The sequence below is a fragment of the Argiope bruennichi genome, chromosome X2, assembly GCF_947563725.1.
Source record: "Argiope bruennichi chromosome X2, qqArgBrue1.1, whole genome shotgun sequence".
NCBI lineage: Eukaryota > Metazoa > Arthropoda > Arachnida > Araneae > Araneidae > Argiope > Argiope bruennichi.
In genome coordinates, this window is record NC_079163.1 from 125,289,941 (window position 1) to 125,312,793 (window position 22,853).

Consider the following 22,853-nt stretch of genomic DNA (forward strand, 5'->3'; position numbering starts at 1 on the left):
GTGTCATATTTTCTCCAATAATCCAATAAACGAAGCCTTAATTCGCTAGAGCATGAAAAATGCGGAATGATCAGAGAACTAAAGGTTAAAATCTCAACATTTTCATTTTTATTAGAATTTTAGTTTATTATCGTAAAATAAAAGCATCTACCAAATATTTCTTTTTAATTTGCGACACACTTTTAATAATTCGAAATTTTATTTTTCGTTTTGTTGGTACTTTTTTTCTTTTTATCGCGCAGTGAGCCATTCGAAATTACTACTTCCTGAATGGCGTTTCCTCCAGCTAGTATCCCGTCATCCCCTGGTGACAAGCTGGTCGGAAAAGTTAATGGCGACCATGCAATGATGGAAGACGTCTCAGCAACGCAAAATCATAGTGTTCAGCTTCCTTCTGGAGGTTTTGGAATTAATAGTAAACAAAGTCAAGATGAACACAATCAGAGACCCCACTATTCTATTCCCGGAATCCTTCATTTTATTCAACATGAATGGGCTAGGTTCGAAATGGAAAGAGCTCAGTGGGAAGTTGAAAGGGCTGAACTTCAAGTAAGTGTATTTACAAGCGCAGTTAACGATTCGCATCTTTCATTGTTGTTCGGGTGGATGAATGAAAAGCTATGAATTCACGTCGATTTCTTTATATATGATTATTAGTCTGATCATAGAAAAAAAAAAGTGCCTGCCCGATATTTCATTTATATCAAGATGGCGTTTTAGTATTGAATTCCGCACCTCAAAAATAAAAATAGCCTAAATTTCTACGGAGTGATCATCGGAAACCTAAAAAAAAAAAAAACAATTACAAATTTTAGTAAGCGTGAAAAAGTAAATTAATGTTGGCTTGATTGCAAAATTTGAGCTTTTTTTTTCCCTTCTAAATTTATTGTATTAAAGGTTTGTGTTTACAGAACTTTTCATTACTGTTTATATTACTTATTAGGGTTATATTAAGAAGATTTAATAATATGCTTAGTTATTATTAATATTTATTATTTTTATAGAATAATATTTTGAGATATCGATAGTGTTTTTGTTAGAAGAACAAAAAAATTAGACTGATTTATTGCATGTCATTCAACTTTGTAAAATTTTGTTTTGATTTTAAATATGAGCTACTTTGGTGTTTTGTGTTTATTTCACTCTGTTTGTTCAATATAACCTAATTTTGGCTTATTTCTTTTTAGTATGCCCATATATCTATATATTTCATATTGGGAATCTGCTTTGGTTTAAAGCAAAAGTAGTTATTTTACTAAATTTTGAATGACTTTCAATTTCCCCCCTCCATCTGCCATGTTTAAGTTTATATGAGTTTACTTTTCCGTTTTATGTTTGCAATATTACTGGAAAAAATCTTGTATTTAAAATAAATGGCACTATTTCAAGTTTTTGCTCTAAGTACCTAATTAAAGGAATGAAGTGCTTGACTTGTATTTGCATATTTTGTGATCAGGTATTCCAATCTTTTAAAGATTGCATTCGTTAAGCTGTTTATAATATTTGTTGTGATTTAATTTAAAAGTTCACTGAAACCTAGAAAGGGATTTCTGAATTTTTGTATAAATTATTCATATTTAGGCGTGGTTTATAAATCTTTGTTGTTAATCGTGGTTAAAATGTTGTTCCTTTTTTTTTATAAACTAATTATATGGAATATAATAAATATTTTCCTATGCATCATAAGCAATTGTTGCTAAGTTCTTTTAACTGAAAATTTTCGAAGTATCGTATAATAATATTTAATAGAATATTGCTATGTATTATTTATGGAAATTGGTGGAAAAATCATACACTTTTGTAACAGTAAATGGTAAGTAAATTATACATATTATTAAGAGTACAGTCCTTTCATATCAATAGTAACAGATGTGTTATATTAATGATATGAGAAAATCTGATAATGAAAGAAATCAATTATTGGTAAACCTTCGATAACTGGTCTTATATTTCTTTAGATTTTCATGTTTGGAAAATAAATTCTTTTTCAAAGTAATTTTACTAGGAAGAAGGTAAATAATATTTCAAAGAATAAATCTATGAAAAATAAATGAAGATAAACTAGTTGAATATAAATATACTGAGCCCGAATATTATCTAAGTAATGATCGTTTGATGAATTCATTATTGTTATCTTAAATGGACTTAATATTATCATTATGTTTTATATACTGATTGAACAGTTTTTTTATTAGATGATGTTCCAAAATTTGACTATACTTAGCTGTTGAATCTAAATTCAGTTTCTGTAGCTTTCTTCTCTTTTTATTCTTTTTTTTCAAATTAAATTAATTTTTAACACAGTATTCCTTTACTTTGAAAATTTTCTGTTTTAGATAGTAAAATAATCACTTTTGGTTAAATGTTAAAAAATAAAACAATTTAAAAAAATATTATTTCTTACGTATATCAAAATTTTGTGAGATAATTAACAGTCTTTCAAGATGAAACTTTTATTAGAATGATAGTTTCTTTATTTGGTATATTCTATATCGAGCAAAGTATATTTATGTAATGTAATGTAATGAAATCTCTGATTGGCTTTCTTTTTTCATTTGTAGCATTATATATCAATTTCTATCTTAGCTTAAATGTTAAGAATTAGTTTTATATGTATTCATTTTGAATAATCTGCAAGCCTACAGTCATAAAGGAAGAGCTAATCATTCTAATATTAGATATTATTATTATAGTGCTTATAAGAAGTGCATTAGATGAAATTTCAAATGAACTATGGTAATTATACTAAAACTTTTTGGTACATTGTTGAGTCTCGAAAAAAACAAGCATTTGTAATGAATTCAAAAAACGTAATTAGAATTTTTTTCTATAAAATTGTTATAATGCATTTTGTGTTTGATGCTCTCGATGTCGTGTATAAAATGAAAGTTTATTAGAAACCTTACTAACCTCTTGCTCTTAGTATTTATTTAACATTCTAATCATGTGGTTGATTCTATTTGAGACATTTGTTATTATTTCAATTTGTATGATAACTGAAAGGACGCATGAAATATTTAAGATTATCAAAGGATTTGAGCAACTCGTGGTGTTACAAATACCACTGAAGTAATAGAATAGGATGAAAAATAAAAGCTGAAATGAAGTTAGAACAAGACTTATTAAAGGTATAAAGAGTGTTCGGATTGATGTAAAATAGAACTTTTTAAATATTTAATATTGTGCTTCATGTCTAAATTTTCCGACTTGATGCTTTTTTAAATTTAATTTTCCTTGCATATTTATTGTCATAGTAAAATCGCATTGATTTACCAAAGGGCGAGTTTATTTATTATATGTGTACTTTTATTTTTGCAACATCTCGAGGTCATGAAATATTGTACCAAGAATTGAAAGTTGAATGGTATTTATAGTTAAGATAATAGATAAGGCAGTCTCTATTAGTGTAAGGGAACATTAGATTTTTTATTGTAAACTTTTATATAGACTAACAATATTTACATGCAAATATTTTTATCTGATCAATGTATAAGTCTTTTAAGCAAAAATATTTAAATTCTGTTTGTATATTTATATTATCTTTAGGATCTGACAGCAAAGATCAAGTTTATACAAAAAAAAAAAAAAAAAAAAAAAAGATTTTAATACAAGAGGAATTTATACTTATTTCAGTTGTGGAAACATTTTAATTATATTTTAAAAATATAAATATTTTTATTTTTGAACCTAATTTCCTCATCATATAAACTTATTTTATTGAAATGTTATTTTTATTTTTTGCAGTAGCAAACATTCAGTATATATCTTTTTTTGGCATTTTTTTTATGTAGTTTGTTTTTAAGATTATTTTTTATTTTAAAAACCCGAGGTAGCTATTGAGAATTATAATAATGTTTTTTATTGCATAATTTCACTGCATATAAAAGCTGTAATTTTCAAAAATCATTAATAAGATTATAAATTTCATTTCACGTCCACTGTAAGTATAACTTTTATTCACATTTTATATATATTGCGCCTAGTATTGTTAGAAATAGTTAGCCCCACTCTCCATGAAGTATTTACTGAGTATACATTCAGGCATGTGGAGGTAGTTTAGTGGTGGGTATTTATTTTTCAATGTTTTTTCTTTCATGATAATTTTTACATTAGGGACTGGCTTTGGAGTATTTTATGTTTTCTACAATTCTTAAGTAAATAACTACACCTCCTCATTTTTTTAAAGATGTTATTGAAGCAGGGTTAAAATCAAATAAGTTACTGCAGAGTTCCATAAAAGGAATTGTGGTTCCAAGTGAGATTACATAAAAGACTGATTGTCTTTTCTTTTTCAGATTTTTCAAATTATATAGAGGTAAAAATACTTAAGAAAATTATCAAACTGAAAACCATTTTAATTGTAATTTATTTTCATTATTTATGTTTCCAGTTTTGGGGCCATTGTAACTTTTTTCTTTATACAAAGTTTTTCAAAAATGGTCAAAAGTTAAAAAAAAAAAAAAAAAAAAAAATCCTTGATATAATTTCAAGGTTTCCATATATAACCCACCATTGGGGAATTCAGTTTTATTAGATGCTGTGCATTTAATATCTGCTGAAGATTAACAAAATAACATGTTTTTATTTCCTTTAGAAAAAAAAATAGTATAAGCTAAAGAAAACTATATTATATATTACACAATATCATTTATAGTAGATATTTTACGTTATTCCTTTATACAGCTGATGATACATTAGATTCTTGTGTTTTTGTGTATGTGGGTATATTTTTGACTTGGCTTTTATTAATAATCATATGGCTTTATAAAACCATGAAATAATATTCAGCATGTAGTATTTTTAACTGTGACAAGAATTTTCTAAAATTGTTAAGTATAGATATTTTAGATAAGGAGAGAGTTGTAAAGGGGGGCACAGATTTCACAAAACAATTTTTAATTCACTATAGTGATTTAATTCACTAGTTTAGTGAATTAAAGAGTGCAGTTTATAAAAATCTAATAGTATGCTCTTTAATTTTTTTTTTAAATATAAGAACAGCAAAATACAAACAATTAGCTTTTATTTGCATAGTTCAAAATTGTAAAATTTTAGTCCCACACCTCCTATATGAGGGAGGTATGAAACACATATAAAGGAGGAATGGGACAGTGTTTGAGAAAATTAAAATTAATAAATATTATATTTTGATATCCTTTTCATTCAATGATTTGTGATTTTGGACATGCCAAATAAGAGCTGGTTTTGAAATCGTCATTGGTGTTGCCCACATCTTGAAAACCTTTCTTTTACAACTATTTCCACTGATTGCAATGTGTTATTATTTAATATATTTTTCTCTTGCTGGATGATTTTTCTTCCATTAGTGGCATTTTTATATAAAAAAATATAAAATTAGTAAATATTTTTAATTTAGAGTGAGAAAAGCTTTAATAAGTAACTTTCATAATTAAGCTTAATTTTTTTTCATTGCTTAATATTTATTATATTGCTTATTACTTTTTTATATTTACAGTAGAATTTCCCCTAACTAAAATTAAGTAGTAAGAGTGGAATTTTATTTTATGCTTTTTATTTTGGTTATTGGAAGCTCAGTTTTTTTTTTTTTTTTTTTTTTTGTACATTATTGGTGTATATATATATGTATAATATAAAACATAATAATGTGTACTAATTTATATATTTTGATAAATTTAAAATCATCAACTTACTATTGCATTGTAATAACCCAACAACTAATTTTAATAAACAACATTAAGAAAAATTAAAAACTTTAATTGTTGGAATATTTAGCTATTTAGAAAATGTACTGAAAGGTAACTGAGCATGTCCAATTCGTTCTTTTGCAGAATTTTCTTTTAAAATGCTTATCACATAAACCATGCTACATTGAAGCTTAATTTGACTATTAGTTTGTAAACTCAATATCTTATTATGCATTTAAAATATTTTTATTTTACAAATAATAAGACTGAAAAAAATCATGGAAAAAAATATGAGTTTTTATTTACTTGTAAGGCATAAAAATTTGGTTTTCTGTTTCAAACACAAATAATATTATAGTTGGTGTGACAGTTATGATCAAGCAAGGCTCATGCTCTATCTAATGGAGAAACTAGAAACAGATTCCAGTCTTTATTTAGATATAAATGGAGCTCTCTCATTCATCCCAACTCTCCCCTACTAAAATAATTTTTTTTTTTTTTTTTACCTATTTGAGAGGAACAAAACTTAATAGTTTTGTAAAAAGGTGTTTAGTAAACAACATTAAAATCATAATTTTCTTCTCTATCATAAAAAAGAACAATGAAAAAGTATCTTATATATTTTTTTACAGAATTTTCTTTTGAAAATTACTTTAATTACTATTCATTGCAGAATAATTTTTAAAGAATTATGTGTTATATAAATATTGCAACACTTTACCTGCATAAGATTAATGTAACAGCTCATTAATTAAAATTTTAAACTGGCAATAAAAAGTTATGGTGTAGAAATATATGCATTTCTGCAACTTTTAAATAATCAGTAAAGCAGAATTTAATATATATATATATATGGATGGATGAATTGAATGATGTTAAAATGTTAAAGTACTGATACTTTTATAAAATGTTTTTTTATTGGTTTTAGACATATGGAAGAAGATTCTAACCTTATGAAATATAGCCATTTTTTTCTAGTTGGATTTATAACAGTATTTTAACTATTATTTTTTTAAAACTTGTATTAAGTGCAGGCTAAAAAATGTAATTTAAAGGCTTTTTTTTCGGTATGTGATGTGGAAGTTATACATCTAGGTTTTACCTTAGTCATTTTTAAAACTTTTTCATAGCTTGTTATAATGATTTTTGAGTTATATATATATTATTTGTGTCCTTCAAGACATAAAAGTGAAAATTGATATTCTATCATGAGGTATTTACTGTATTTTGATTGTTAGATTTCTTCAGAATAGGTTTCACTCTCAATATGTTGATGAAATGAATATTTTCCTCTGTTATTTGCAGATTACTGTATTCAGATATTTAATTAATTCCTTACAACATTACAAATAAATACATTTGATATTTCTTTTAGGCTTTATAATATTTACCTTTCAGATCTCTTATTTTTATAATTTTTTTTAAACTGGTGCTTGAAAAAGGAAGTAAAATTAGTATAAACTACTTACTTGTGGAATTAAATGTTTTGAAAATATTCATTTACATATTGAAAATGATTTTTCAAAATTAGCTTTACTTTTTTTTAGATTTATTCTTGCATTTCATGGTAATTTAATATTCCAATGACTTTCTTAATAGAAACAAGAAAAAGAAGCACAAAGTATAATTCGAACTATCAGAGGAATTTTTGTTGTGATCAATAAATATACTTGTGAAGGTAATTATATATAACGAGTGAGCTGTTGCTGAAATGCCTTTATGTTAGAGTGATAAAAATTTAAAAAGTGAAATAGCAACTGAAATTATCGCTCTCATTACTTGATAAGGGATTTGGAACAGGGGAATAATTCATAGTTTTAGTTTTATAAAAGGTTTCCCTCTTCTTTCCTTTATGGAGAATATTCATTTGTTCCATTCATTGAGTTGTGATGGAACTTTTCACAGAATAAAATCGAAGCTCCTATTTTTAAGCAAAGATTCTTCATACAAATGATAATAAATAACATAAAGCTATCACTTTTAAGTTACTAAGTTTTAATTTTTAAGATTTCGGTTAATTTTCAGATTCCTGTATTTTATCAACAAGCTTCACTGGCAATTTCAAGAACCTTTTTCATCAACAATTTTTAAAAAAAATATTGCTGTCATTTACATGTTAATGAATTATTTAATACTTCATAGTTTCTCTTTGCAAAAACAAATAACTATGTTAAAAATAGCTAAATAAATTTGTTAATTTAGTAAATTTATTTTTACCACCTGTAAAATTATTATTTTAAGAGTTCCAGAAATGAATTACATATGCATAAAGTAGAGTTTATTCACTTAAATTTTTAGTTTGTGTATCTAACAACCATTGTTGCCAGTGAAATATATTTTCTGAGAAATACTGCTTAAAAAAAAAAGAATGTTTTCAATAAAATTCCTAGAATTTATTTTTTAGATTATTGATAAATGAATGCTTATTGGCTAAATAAGAATAATTAAAAAAAATGAAACAATTGCATGAAAATACTTTTATAAATTGGAATTTTTGTTGTAAAATTAAAAAAAAAAAAAAAAAATTCTTTCACATCTAATATATTTTTAAAAAATAGAGAGGGAATTAAAAGAAAAAAATTCCTTTTTTTCATCTCCTGTATTTACTTTTACTACTTTCCCCTATTCAGTATATTTATATCAGACATATAATTGAAAACTGCTTGTTGTAAATTGTGAGTAATGGCGTAACAACCTGAAGTAAGTAATATAATTAGTTAGTATGTAGTAAATAACTAAATTGCCTTAAAGCTATCAATAAAATGTTTTAATGTTTTCTTTTTTAAAAGGAAAAGGTTAAAAACTACAGATTTTATTAAAAATTAGTTTAATTATCCTTGATTAGTCAGATTTGATTAAACTGATAAGAAATAGGTGATAATTGAATCAAACTGGTTGTTAACCTTATGAGATTTTGAGTAAAATTTTTTAATTTATTGTAACTCTTTTGGTGCATTTGAATTTATTGTAATATTAATTGCCTTAAAATTGTCTCAGTATTATGTAGGAGTGTCTATCATAAATAATATGAAATAAGCGGAATCTTGCTTCATATGTACTATTTTCATATTTACAAACTTAATCTTTTACAAATGAAAAAATGCTTCAAATAAATGCATATCTGAAGGATTAATGGATTAAAGTAAAATTCTTTCTATTCTGTTACATATGATATTTAATAGAAATAGCAAAATAAATAAATGAAGCATTCTTATAGATGATGTTTATTGATTTTATATTTAATGGGTTACTAAAGTAGTTAGATATTCACAGTATACCATTAGACCAATATTGGTGCTAGAGTATTAAAATTTGTCTCTTCCATCATAATAACCAAAGTAATTAAAACATTTGAGTGTAGAAATTGTTCAACATGCTTTTAGAAAAGTATTAATAAATTGTCCTCCTTTCATTTTTTATACTTTTCTGTCAGAAAAAATGAATAATTATTTATAATTTGTCTGAATTCTTATCAAGTAGTATTGGAAATAATTTGGCAATAATAATTAATGTAATTGATTGATCTTTTTGAAAATATTAATAGAGAATTAATATGCATATAAACAAATGGGATGTGCATTTAACTATTTAAGATAATTTTAAAGACACAATCCAGGCATTATTTCTACTAAGATTTTTTTTTTTTTTTTTCTAAAAAGAAGGCCAATTAATTTAATGTGAATGATTGATAATATTTTTTTTAACTGTAAATTTCTCTGCATAGCAAATAAATTGCTCATTCAATTGAAAATTTAAGTTGCTCAAAAGCTAATTTTCAGATTTATATGTTTGAAATTCATCCTTAAAAAAAAGAATCCTAAAAGTCAATAAATCAAAGCAAAGATCAAAAACTAAGAGAAATAATAGATAAAAATTTAGGCAACTCAATAATTGTGGAGTTTCATTTTCTTGTAATAAATCAACATTTTTGTAGAAATAAGCTCATAGATTTCAAATGTTTCTTTTATAAATTAATCAGTTTTATCATCCACTCTTTTGGAAAACTCCTTATGACAGATGTTTTCTGCTATCCTTAACTTGATATGCACTCACATATTTGCATTTGTCCGGACACATGGCATTTTATCATTGTAAATCCTATTTTTATGGGGTAAATGCTGTATAATTTGAAATAAGAGCTACTTGAAGCACTTCTCCTCCCCCCCCCCCCCCCCCGATCGTCCAGGTCTTATTACTTGAACTATATGAATGATTTTTTCATATATATATATATATATATATATATATATAGTTGATGTAATAATAACTATATGTGTGAGGGTGGAAAAGAGTTAAATAATTTTACATTAATTTTAAAAACTTCATTTTGCCTTTTAATTTTAGATGTATAATTAGAAATATATAATCTTCCTTAGAGAAAATTGGGCTATTATAGATTCTTTATTCTAATGACTTTTAAAGTACATTTATTTGTATTGCTAAATTTAAAACTTGTTATCACTTGTCACCTAGGAATAATGTTTTGTAATAGTGGATCCTGATATTTCTGGCTTATTCTTTTGAATGTATATTGTTTGTCACATTCCTAAAAACATGTTGGGAATTACTAATTACTGTAAAACTTTTGCAATCCTTATATATAATGAAAAATAAAACGAAGAAATAAGAAGATTGTTTATTTTTGTGCAATGTGAAAGAATTAAATAATTTTAAGGTAAAATGTTTGAAATATAGGTAATAGATTTTATTTTCCCATCTGTGCACAGTTTTATCAATAATTGCAAAAAATTTTACATTAAATTTAATATTTATTTTTAAAAAAAGAAATTGTCTTCAGTCTGAATTTGTTTTTTCTGTTATTATAGAAACCAGTGTTGGTGTTTTTTGTTTATTTATTGAAAGAAATTCCATCTAGAGGGGGGAAGAAACCCTACTTATTAGCAAGATCAAAATGGTGTTTCTACCACTGCCCATCCTACTTATATATAGACTTTTTTCATTATATATGAGCATATTTGCCTTTATATTTGTTTCTATTCAGTTTCATCATATTTCAAATTAGAATATTAATTTTAGAACTCCTTTCTCTAGTGAAACTTAATTTCGAGGAATTGTTCTTTGTACAAACTTGTAATAATGTGCCTGAAATTTATGCCAAACATTACTTAAAAATCAAATCAATCTGCATATTATTTTGTTTATTTAGTGTTTATTGAATGTCTATAGAAGTTTAATTCATTTTGCCTCATTACAGCCCATAACAAGACTTATGATACCGCATAGTTTTGGACAATTGAAATAATTTTTTTAAAAACTTTCTGACTCTGTTATTGGAGAGGGAGCCCTTTTGAAAAAATTGAACTCATTATGTCTTGTATTTAGTTAACTAGGTGTGCTGTTATGAACAAACTTTGCTATCTCAAAATAATTAAGCAGAATGAATGGGACTTTTATAATACATCCTGTTTTCCATACTTCTGTAGAATATTATTTGACTTGATTAGAAATAATATGAATCATGCTGCCATTTATATAATGTGGATTTGGTTTGTGCATGAAATAGTACAGTCAAACAAACATCTTCATATTGGTATGATGAGAAAGTTTGTTTTGCCAGTTTGGAAGCTACCTTCTTCATTTGACTAAAACTGAAAATTATGTGCTCAATTACAAAATATTTCATTTCATTTCAAAGCAGGATATGAATTCAAAGTAATAATTACAGAATGCTAAACCAAAGGGGGGTGTTCTTTTTTCCCCTTCGTTTTTTAATTTGTATTGAAAAAATATGCTTGCATATAATATACTGTTTACTATTTTAAATCTTGTAGGCCATACTACAAACTAATACCAAATTTATAAAAAATGGTTATCAATATAAATTTTTTTATGAATGAAACAACTGGGGCTTCTGCTTTTAAAAGTGTAAGTCTCTAAGATTTTATTTGTGATTTTTGATTACATAAAAGAATCTCATTAAAAATGATTACAATTATTCAGGTTTTTAAAAAAATACTATTAATCATCTTCACAAATAAAATCGAAATTAAATATTAAGATTTTTCCTATTTATACTAAATTTTAATGATTATTTTAACATATGTGAAGATATTCTTTTATGAGGATTATGAGCTATAATGTTATTGTCTAAAAACTAGTTCTCCTACCTCAGCACCTAAGCTAAAGAATGCTGTTAATACTTTTTGTTCCAAATTAGCTTTCTGGATAGTCTCCCCATGGTACACTTTCTCAAATAAGAATTCTCTGTAAATAATGGTGATGGTCTTTTTATTTCTTCTTCTTGCATTAGCTGAAATGTTCTGATATTGTATTTATACAGTGCAAAGTGAAAATCAAATTTAATTTTTTTGCTTTTCAACAATGAATTAGTGAAAGAAAATGTTAAAATGTTTTTAGGTCCTTTGTAAATGCTGGCATAATTGTCCTTGATTCTTTTGAATATGAACAGTAACCTGAATTTAGCATTTTTCCCTCTTGAGTGAATTCATATCTATTTATTTTCTTTTGTTTTTCTTATTCTTGTTTTTTCAATACAGTTTTTTTTTTTTTTTTTAACTTGCACTGAGATTTTAATAGATTATTTATTTATTTGCATAAAGATATTCTTAAAGCATTGATCTCACTGTTTTGAACTCTATTATGAAACTGGGTGTTAATAATCTGATATGGGTTGTTAAAATATTTTTTATAAAGAAGTTGAAACTTATTAAATTTTCAACATTATAGTAACTTCTCTTCCTTGAATTTGGAGCTTTTATTTTTTTATGCCTTTGCCAGGTTGTGCTGCGAAAGTGTAAATGTAGCAGAGCAGATTTTCTTTGAATAAATAAAAATTCTTTTAATGTATATAAAAAAAAGTTTGAATTAAATGAAGCAGTTTTTAATTCATTTTTTTGATTTGTAAATATAAAAATCTGTTTCACTATATAATATATGAGCTTTGGAAATGAACTTGCAATTATTTTGAGCTATCGGATTATTAGTAAATATTTCCTTACTTGCATTTGATTTTTCAAGTTTTTATGCTAACATAAGGATACAAGATATACTAGAATAGATGTTAACTTGATTATGCTTGTGTCTGATTGTTGTAGGAATCAAAATTTATTTTGTTGCCCTCCATTTATAAATCTATCTCGATATGATGATTAACTATAGTTTACTTGGAGAACACTTCCCACCAAATGTTATGGTTATGCCAGGCGTCATAGAAACAGGTTTCGGTAGGGAAGGTCCATTTTGTATAGGAGGAATCGGACGGAAGTCTGGGGGTTATTTTTTTCATGGCCTGAGTTTACAGTGATAAAAAAAGCTGCTTATCATCCATCTTCGAGATAAATTTGTATCTGCAGTATCATTATTGCTTTTTTTGCAAAAAAAAAAGTTCAAAATCAGATGTTTGTTTCATTTACGTTCAGGGAATGGTGTTTTGTTTTTTACTTTGTCATGAATTTTTAATGATTTACATTAAAAATTCACAAAAATAATTATAAAAGCATATAAGCCACTAAATATAATTATAAAAATATAATTATTCTTATGATTTTCAACTGAAAATAAAGAACCATTCTTTTAAAAAACTTTATATCTTAATATACTATTATAGCTTTTTCTGAATAGAAAGCTTTTATTTAATGCTATAAACTGAAATTTAATGAAATATTTGTTGTAAATCAAAAGTTAACAGATTAAATAAGACCACTCTTTGAATTGACTGATATAGGGAACTGGAAAATACTGATTGATATATGGAAATCTGTTTCAAGATCATATTTTTAAAATAATAAACATTTGAAACTTTTTAAGCAAATTATACTCAGTTGTTTGCATTGGAAAAATTGATTTTAAATCCTGTCTTTGGAAATTGTATTGAAGATTTAAGTTAATGTAAGTTCTTGCAAGGAACTTTGAATTTAATTATTTTTAAAGGAAATGCATTTTACAGATTCAATACTCTGTTTTCATTGAAATTATTGAATTATTTCCTTTAATCTACAGGCGTAATTCATTTATCTGCTATCACAATCACTGTCAAGATAAGGGAAGGGGAAAAGAAAAAAAAAACCACTGAAGCTTTTGCTTTTACTGTTAAATAATAATTATAAGAAATTGAACTTATACATTTGAAATAAAGTATTAATTTTAAATTTAAAATACCGATTCCATTATACTATATGAAAGTATTCAGAGATTGGTGCGATTTTATTTCTTTTATGGAGTATATGCAATTGTGGGGAAGTAATTTTATTAAATATTTACTGCCAAATGTTATCCAACTCTATAATGTCATGAAGAAAATTACAGAAATTATATAGTCAAGAATATTACATGAATATCGGATATTTTCAAGATTCAAAGTATTCAAATGAGTTTGGACTTAGTGAATTATTTTTTGAATTTGTTTTTAAAAAATAAAAAGTAATAATACCAAATATTGCCAATTTGGCGCTAAATGTGGCAGTGTAAGAAACTTGGATGAACTTCTACCTACTAGAAACGAACTCGTCTTACAGTAAACTGTTTTTTTAGTGACCACCGTAAACATAGATATTTTACAGATAGTGTTCTCCTGGTGGACACAAAGTAATCAGTGTTATATGCTAAAAATATGAATTTTCATGTAAAAATTTAGTAAATATACTTGCAAGTTAAATTTAATTATAACTATTTATGTCAGAAATATGCTTATTGAAATTATGTCTTAGGGCTCAATAGTTATATTCGAAAATGCTGTTCAAATTTTTAACTTCTATAACAACTTCAATGTAATTGTAATATGCCTTCTCTCTTTCTTTTCAATATTGATTTTGTTTAATATGGAAATAAAATAATTCATGCAGTCATTTAAACATGTATGTTGATTATGAATCTTTAAGGTATTTTATTTTTTCTTCTAGGCTAGAATAGCTTTTCTTCAGGGTGAACGTAAAGGACAAGAAAACTTAAAGAATGACTTAATAAGAAGAATTAAAATGCTGGAATATGCTTTAAAACAAGAACGGTATGTCTCCCCTTCCTCTATTATTTAAACTTCACTGAAATGAATTGTGAAAAATTGTTTGATATAATTTAGAATTTTAAAATCTTATTTCTTTATAAAATATAGAGTTATCACAAAAGAATATTTGCTTTGTATATTATATTCAGTGATTACTCTTAATAAAGAGCTTATGTTGAATCTCCTCTTTGTTGTTTTTGCAAACAATGTTATGGTGTTTGGATTTATACTAGGTTACACCTCTGCTTATTTTACTCACCAATCTCCGAAAATTGCACTGTGATTCTTTCTGGATCACTATGCAATTCCAGCTTGTTTTGCTCACTTGCCCTATATTATGCATTTTTGCTAGTAATAAGAAACTATAAATTGCTATAAACTATAAATTGCTAAAAGTAAATTTGAATTATTTAATACTGCATGAACTGCTAACATTAATTTTTCATCAATTACTAAAAATTAATCCCCAATTTGTAAAATTAAAAGTTTTCTGGTTAGAGAGAGAGAGACAGAAAGCAATATATATATATATATATGTAACATATTTTGATTGAAGTAGAATGCAGGTTCGAAACAGTGAAGAGACTTGGTATTTTTAATTACGTTTTATTCTATTCCGAGTGGCAGGCATGATTATTTACGAGAAAACGCAGCGTGGCACACACAGAAGTAAGAAAAGGGAATAAAGGGCCAAACAGATGATCACTAGCCTTATATAACATTGGATTTCTGGCCAGGCACCAATTCAATACACGTGTGACCTTTGACACCTTTTGAAGGGTAAAAGTATCACTTTCATTTAATATGTAGTACTGATGGTGCATTATTTTTACGAAGGAATTAATTAAACTGAAAGTGGAATTGGATCACGAAACAAGAGAATATTTTAGAATGAAGTTACTATGGGCTAAATTAAGATAAAATCTTGGAAATTAATTAAATTGAAATTAGAATTAAAATATCATTACATATATATATATAATTCTAAGATGTATAAAAATCAAAATTGAATACTTCTTTCTCCTTGTTTTGATAAGTTGTTTTACATCAGAACTGGTCAATGTCATGTTAAAAATATTGAAATAATAACTGGAGAAGGCAAGTATTAATCGGATTAATTTAGTCATGCCAATCAACTTTACTTAATTACATTTTATAAAAAAAATGCTCCATACACAAAAACACCTTAAACCTCTATTTCATTCATTCCAAATGGACCTTATAACAGATGATTCTTAAGCATTTTCATTTTTTCTAATTTTTCGTTTCTCACAATTTCAGATTATAATTCAAACTGCTTGGCTTAAACTCATTTTATCATATTAACTTCAGGAAAAAAAAAAAAGTCTCAGATTTTTGAAGTAAACATTAAAACATCCTAATTTGTCAATTGTTGGCAGATGATATGTGAGAAATTTGGCTTGAGTTTGCATTTACATAAGCATGTATTTTATGTAGATCAATCATTTCTCAAAGACTGAGAACTGATTCACTTCATATTTTGGAGACACCTACCTTAGAAGCAAGAAAGGTACTAAACAAATAGAATAGCTGATATTATGAAAGCCTCCAATTTTTGTAACAAATGTATTAATTTTTAAGTGATTTATTGATCATTATAATGAATATAAATTTTCTCTCTTAAGTATGTAAATTTTTATATTAGCTTATCATCTTTCCTTACTTATTTAAAGAATTGATAAATTTTTTATGGTATATTTTTGAATATACATCAGGTAATGAATGTTTATGTGCTTTGAATGTTTTCTTATATACATGAATTTTTGCTTATTATCCATGAATTAATTGAATTTGTAAATTATTTTTAAAGGGTAAAATTCCATAAGCTAAAATATGGTACAGACCCCAATTTCACAGATTTAAAGGCTCCTATATTTGATGATATCGGTAAGTTTCTTTAATGAGTTATGTTTAATTTCTAAGTTCAGGAATTTTAATTTTGTTTTTTGTTTTTCTGGAAAAATGCTAAAAACTAAACTAAACAATTTTTTTTTTTTTTTTTTTTTTTTTGCAGAATTATTAGCAGATATTTAGGAAATAGGCATTCAGTTAATCATGCAAAATAGTAGTTTATATTAATTATTGGATAATTAAGTAGTGAATGTTTATTGTTCTGATTATTTCTATACAATTTAGGTAATTTATATTGCAGCGTTGTAACATTACATTGGTTATTTTACTGTAATTTTCATTGTATATTATGCACAAAATTTAATATAATTTGTTATTTTTAAATATTTATAGAGTTCTTCCTCCAGAATCTATTAAAAACATGTTTCCTTGCATAATTATGATTATTATATTTTGCATAGTGGTTGTAAATTGCTACATAAGTAACTTAAGGTATTATATGGTATTTGCAACACAAATGATGTACTGTAATGTAGAAGTTTAAGACAATGCCTTCCATTGTTTGGCCATAGACAGTATATTTTTATTACTATTATTGACTTAATATTTTTTGTGCATTTCAGAACCAGAAATGCCAACAAGCTATTTACCTCCTAATATAATACATTTAATTATTAATGTTCAGAAGTAATTTTTTTAGATGAATTCTTTTCTCCAATTTACACCATTAGAATAATTAATGCTAGATCTGTTTTTCAGATGAACCTGTGGATGGCGATCCATTGATTACTAGCAATAGCAATGTGTCATGGAGACAAGGACGGCAGTTACTTAGACAGTAATTTTGTTTTTCAAAATTTAATTAGATTTAGTAATACAAGTAATTTTTTTGAGTTTACTTATAATTTAATGCTTTATGGATTTCTGTTGGCTGATGGTGAATATTACTTTAATTTTAATTTAATATATACTGATTAAAATTTTTTAATCTTATATTTTAATTTTAAATGGTAGATATAAGATTTGGATGGTTTTGCTCTTTGTGTTGTTTTTCTAGGGAAGTGAATGAATAAAATTATTTAAGATTTTTATTTCAGTGTTACAGTTCTAGTTTTTCAGGTCTTTAAATTATATGTTCATAAGTAAAGAACCATAAAGTTCTTATCTCATAATTAATTGTTGACACAATTTTTGAAATATATATATTTAATTTCCTTATCCATGCTAAGTCAACACCTTTCTTGAAGATGAAGATTGTATGCTTTAGATGTCTTCCCCTACTTTATATGGTTATAATGAATTTTAAGGCATTATCTTGTAGCATACTCCTTAATTTTTTTTTTTTTAAAGGTATTTACAGGAGATAGGTTATACTGATACGATTATTGATGTACGATCTGCAAGAGTTCGAACTCTTCTTGGATTGGCTCCTTCTAATGCTGAAAACGAAGAAAAACAGCACTTATCATCTGTTCTTAATGGAGAGCAAAAGAAGAGGCCATATGAACCCCAGCAAAGAAGGTATATATTTCTTTTGTGCTAGAATAATTTTCAATGTGTGTATTTAGTATTGTATGAATAAGATTTTCTTTCCTTTTCTTAATCCTTTAGAATCGGAAAGATAACACATTCCGTCACAGAAAATGCCTTGATGGATGCCGAGCAATCAGTGTTAGATACTTTTGATTTCCTTTCATCAGAAAATGTTGATATGGATGATGATGATGAGAATTTAAGGTAATTTTCTCAATAAATTTTAAAGTTTAGTATTTAGATAAGAGAAATGCAGATTAAATTGTGATTGTTTTATATTGCAGTGATGAAATGGATGATGCCTGTGCTGTAGATGATGAAGACAATGAAATATTAGAAAAGAAAGCAAAATCAAAAACTAAAGTGAGTTATATTGTATGATTTTCTGTACCATTTAAATGTTAAATGAATTTTTATAACATTTAAAATCGTTTTAGAGCACAAATGAAATAACAAGAGATGATGGAATTAGTGAAACATCTACAGAAGAAGCACTTGCGGAATTTAATTTTCTTGGTAGCAGTGATGCGCCAGATCGACCTCAAGGTGAAAATACAGATTGGGGTAAGAATGAAATTATCAGTGGAATGGTGAATATTACATTATTAATTTCTTTCCCTCTACTTAAAAACTTAAATAATTTAATATTCCAAACACAATAATAAATATTTTTGTATTAATTTTCCATTATGTTAGCTTAATATGTACTTTCAGTGCTAACATTGTGATGCATTTTATTGCTTGTCTGAAGAATCAGTAATTTAAAGAACTGTTATCAAATGTTAGGTAATCATGGAATTCATGCCTTTTCTTTAATAATCATTTTTAGAAAATTTGACGTGAGGAGTCTAATGTGCATTAAATATCTCAAGACCTCTAACTGATTTGGAAAATAACTGGTTTGACCTGCAGAGACCTCAAAATTGAGGTCCATTGCCAAATAGCGTTTGTGTAACTTCAAAATCTGATGTTAATATAACTATTTTATGATATTGAATTTTGATTTCCAATTTCTTAAATGATATTTGTTGTAGCATTGGCATGATTTATAATGATTGTAAATAATTTTTGGTAATATGCAAATAAAAAAAGCAGTAAGCTTCTGGCATTTCTTTTTGTGCTTAAAACATATTCATATTTTTTAATATAAACTGTAATGATTGTTTTCAATTCCAACCATCAAGCAAATAATGTAAATTTTTTTAAGGTAATGAAGCACACTTGAACAAGTTTTAAATGATATTAAAACAATGTACTTTCATTTATTAAAGTGACAGTGTCATTATTTGCAATAAGTTTTTATTACCTTAAAAATTTCTTTAAGGTAAAATTTTTTCTGAACTAATTTGTGCATGAAAAAATTGTTTAACTATTTGAGTTACACAGTGTATCAATCACATAATTAAAGTCATGCTTAAATTTTTTTCATGGATTTATTTATTTTTAAAAATGTCTCATAGCAAATATGTACAAGAGTTTTCTCAGTAAAAATTATGTAAATTTTTAAATCATGGACTCATTTAAGAGTTCCCTGTTTTTTTTTTTTTTTTTTTTTATGTTGTAAATTTTTGCATTTGTGTTATGATTTTGTTCCATTTGAAAAAAAATCCTTATTTTAAATTATAAAGTGATGCAAGAAAGAATTTTATAGACTTATAAAATTAGATGTCTTGATATCTATCACTTAGTCGATGAGTTTGTAGCAAATTTTTCTTGGTGTCATTTAATCGGCTTATTGAAATTTTGGATTTGATGATGATATATTTGGAAATGCCCCAATGCATATTTTAAAAGTAATTGATGAATTCGAAGTTTACTTTTTTATTTATAACAGCTGTATCCCATTTTTTTCCTTTGTGGAAAATTTTTGAAAATGGATCCCCTTACCTCTTTTGTATTTTCTCATCAAACATTAAAAAAGTTGGCTTTTGATGCCTCAGAAGACTTTTAAATTACAGATATTTGAAAGTTTTCAAGCCATAGTTTTGTGACACTTTTCCATCGTATTAACAGTAACGTTTGCAGATTCTATTGAAATGTATTAAAAAATTTTATAGAAGAAAAAAAAAAATGTTTATTTTTTGGCATAAACTGTTTAATTTTTTATCAGCAAATTACCTGCATCTATGCATGCATATATTGTAAATCCTTTGGGTGTCTGTAACAGCTAAATAAGTGAATGACATCTAAACTTTCATCCCATAATTTAAAAGGTCAAATAAATTTTTAAAAATCACAGTTGATATATTCTGCTTAAGAGTTTTTTGAAATGTGTGGAAATGTTTAAGAATATTATATGAAACTCATAATTTCAAATGCTGTTATTTTAAATGACGATTAAAACCGAATCAAATAAACAGAAAAATAGACGTAAAACATTCATGATATAAACTTATATACTATGTTAAGAATGACAAAAAGAAGTTATTTAAAATATTTGCTGATATAGGTACTTAGTAATTAATCCACTTAATGATAAAGTCATTGACAGCAAGATATCTGGTTTCTGTTTCTGATGTTGTATTATCAATAGTTTATTCAAGCTGTTGCTGGTGGAGGGGATTTTACATATGAAATATTTGATTTATTAGATAAAAATCATGATTTCTTGCAATCTTGTGTTTTTGCTGTGACGAATGTGTTTTTTCCATTACATTGTGTACTTTCTTAAACAGAACATTACTTTAAGAGGATTTATTTATAAAATAAAGGTTATTAATAGTAAATAAACAGCAAATTAACTATGGCCGCAAATTTGTGAATTCATGAAAAAATAATAGCTTGAAAACCTAACAAATAAATTCATTGCAATCAAAACCCCAAAATGCATTTTTAGTTTTTAAGAAATCCTCTAAACACTTACCACATGCTGAATCATAATATATTGTAAATAAATTTTTTAAAAAAATATTTCCGTTGCAATGTCATCAAATTTTCATAATAACCTCAATCAACTTTAAATATTCAACAGTTTTGGAGCTCTTCAGGTTGTTCTGCATGCTCATTTTTGTATAAAATACATTCTCAAACATGCATGTTATTATTTACGTTAAAAGTTTTTATATATTGGCTTATGTCATGGTTCAGAATATTTATTTCCATAAATTGGGCAATAATTGTTTTTGCTTTAACAAATTTGACTTGATTTTTAACTAAAGGAGCAATGGTTATTAACTAATTACGTTTGTATAATTTAAAAAGGGCAACTGAATGATTCCTTTGCATTTCGTTTGTACAAAATACCGTATGTATGGCATTCATTACTTATGCATGTATCAGCAGCATTTTTAATATAAAGCTTTGTGAGTTTCTTATTGTTTTATTAACCACTTGTTTTACTAAACAACTTGAAATTTCTTTATACCATTTTTTTTCTTATGTTGATAAAAATGCACTTTTCTGTTTAGTTTTGGATGTTATAGATGTTTAGTGTCTCATATTTATTATCAAAACATCTTTATTGCCTGCTTTTTTTTTTTTTTCATTTTGCATGTTATTTAAAATGCTTTTTTTATTTTGTGTATTGTGCTTTTTCTTCATTTCTGCACCCTTTATTACATTGTGTTCAATCTTTTCTTCTCGTACTTGCATGTTTATGCCAGGACCAAAAAGGTCCACACTTCAAGCAATGCTTGTTCGTATAGCCAATGGATCCACAGATGGAGATCATGTTATCTCGGATGTAATGTCAGGAACATCTGTTGCAGCTGAGGTTATAGATTCAAAGACAGATGCCATCTGTGATGAAAATGTTATTGACAGTAAATCTATGAGGGAAGACCTTAGTTCCTTATCTAGTTTTGGACCAAGCTTGAATTCATTTTTGAATATTGGAGTTCCACACTGCAATACTCAAGTTGACTCTGATGAAAATGGTATGTTCTCATAACACTGCTTAAAACAGAACACTTTAAAATGAATTGTTTTATAGGACCAACTGAAATTCTAAGGATTCTTATAAACTCAACCCTTTTGATTAAATCTTTGCCTGGGATTGTAATGTTAATATCTTAATAGAAATGAAATTTTTAAAAATATTAGTTTTTCTCCCATTAATGATAGACTGGTACATATATTTTAGGAAATTGATATCAGTACTTAGGTCATTTATATTTAATTATGTTTTTCATTAAAAATAACTCATAAGGTTAAGTTACAAAAATTCGATTTAATCTGCTTTTTAAGTTATTTAAATCAAAAGCTTTCCGTGGGCTTAAGATAATGGCATTCAGTCTTGCATTCCCCCCTATTTTTTCTTCTAAAGTTTGTTAAATTATATCAGGAATTTTCTTCAGTAGCAAAAATAAAACAATTTCATAATATTACTGAAGGATTACTTCTTCAACTGATCGACAATGCTGTCTTGTTTGACTGTTGTGGTAGCATTCACATATTTTGACTGGGAGATTTATTATGCAATTTTTTTCATCTAATTTTTCTGAGGAAAATCTATTATTTATTGTAAAACATATTTCTAATCAATTTGCTAAATATGTTGCAAAAAATTATTTTCCTACACTTGCTCTCCAACTACTGATGTATTTCCATTATTGGTGCTTATTTTAAAAAGACATAGAAAGAAATTCTATAAATATTAACAAATTATTACAAAAGTATAAACCCATACATTTCAAAATTCTCCAATGTAAATATTTATTAGCTTAAGTTATTTATGAAAACAAAAGTGAATTGATATGGAACATCTCATATCGAAACTTTGTTTTATCATTGAATAATCCAAATCTGAATTTTTCTTTTCTTGGTTCACTAATCAAATTAGTCATGAAATATTAAATATTGTA

The 22,853-nt window shown here is 25.9% G+C and overlaps 1 protein-coding gene across 3 annotated transcripts in view; it reads left to right on the forward strand.

The window, feature by feature from the left end:
- The first annotated feature begins 260 nt into the window (after window positions 1-260).
- Window positions 261-22,853, forward strand: part of LOC129960502 (striatin-3-like) — a 42,355-nt gene continuing 19,762 nt past the window's right edge. For 2 of the 3 annotated variants that reach the window (XM_056073972.1, XM_056073973.1), the window contains exons 1-8: window positions 261-549; window positions 14,546-14,649; window positions 16,478-16,554; window positions 17,278-17,356; window positions 17,869-18,039; window positions 18,130-18,255; window positions 18,336-18,414; window positions 18,489-18,615. In XM_056073972.1, the coding sequence (XP_055929947.1) occupies window positions 271-549; window positions 14,546-14,649; window positions 16,478-16,554; window positions 17,278-17,356; window positions 17,869-18,039; window positions 18,130-18,255; window positions 18,336-18,414; window positions 18,489-18,615 (1,042 nt within the window). In that variant the 5' untranslated portion in view covers window positions 261-270. Of the gene's footprint in view, window positions 550-14,545; window positions 14,650-16,477; window positions 16,555-17,277; window positions 17,357-17,868; window positions 18,040-18,129; window positions 18,256-18,335; window positions 18,415-18,488; window positions 18,616-21,653; window positions 21,927-22,853 lie in introns of all 3 variants that reach the window. The other variant, XM_056073971.1, reaches the window with a different exon arrangement.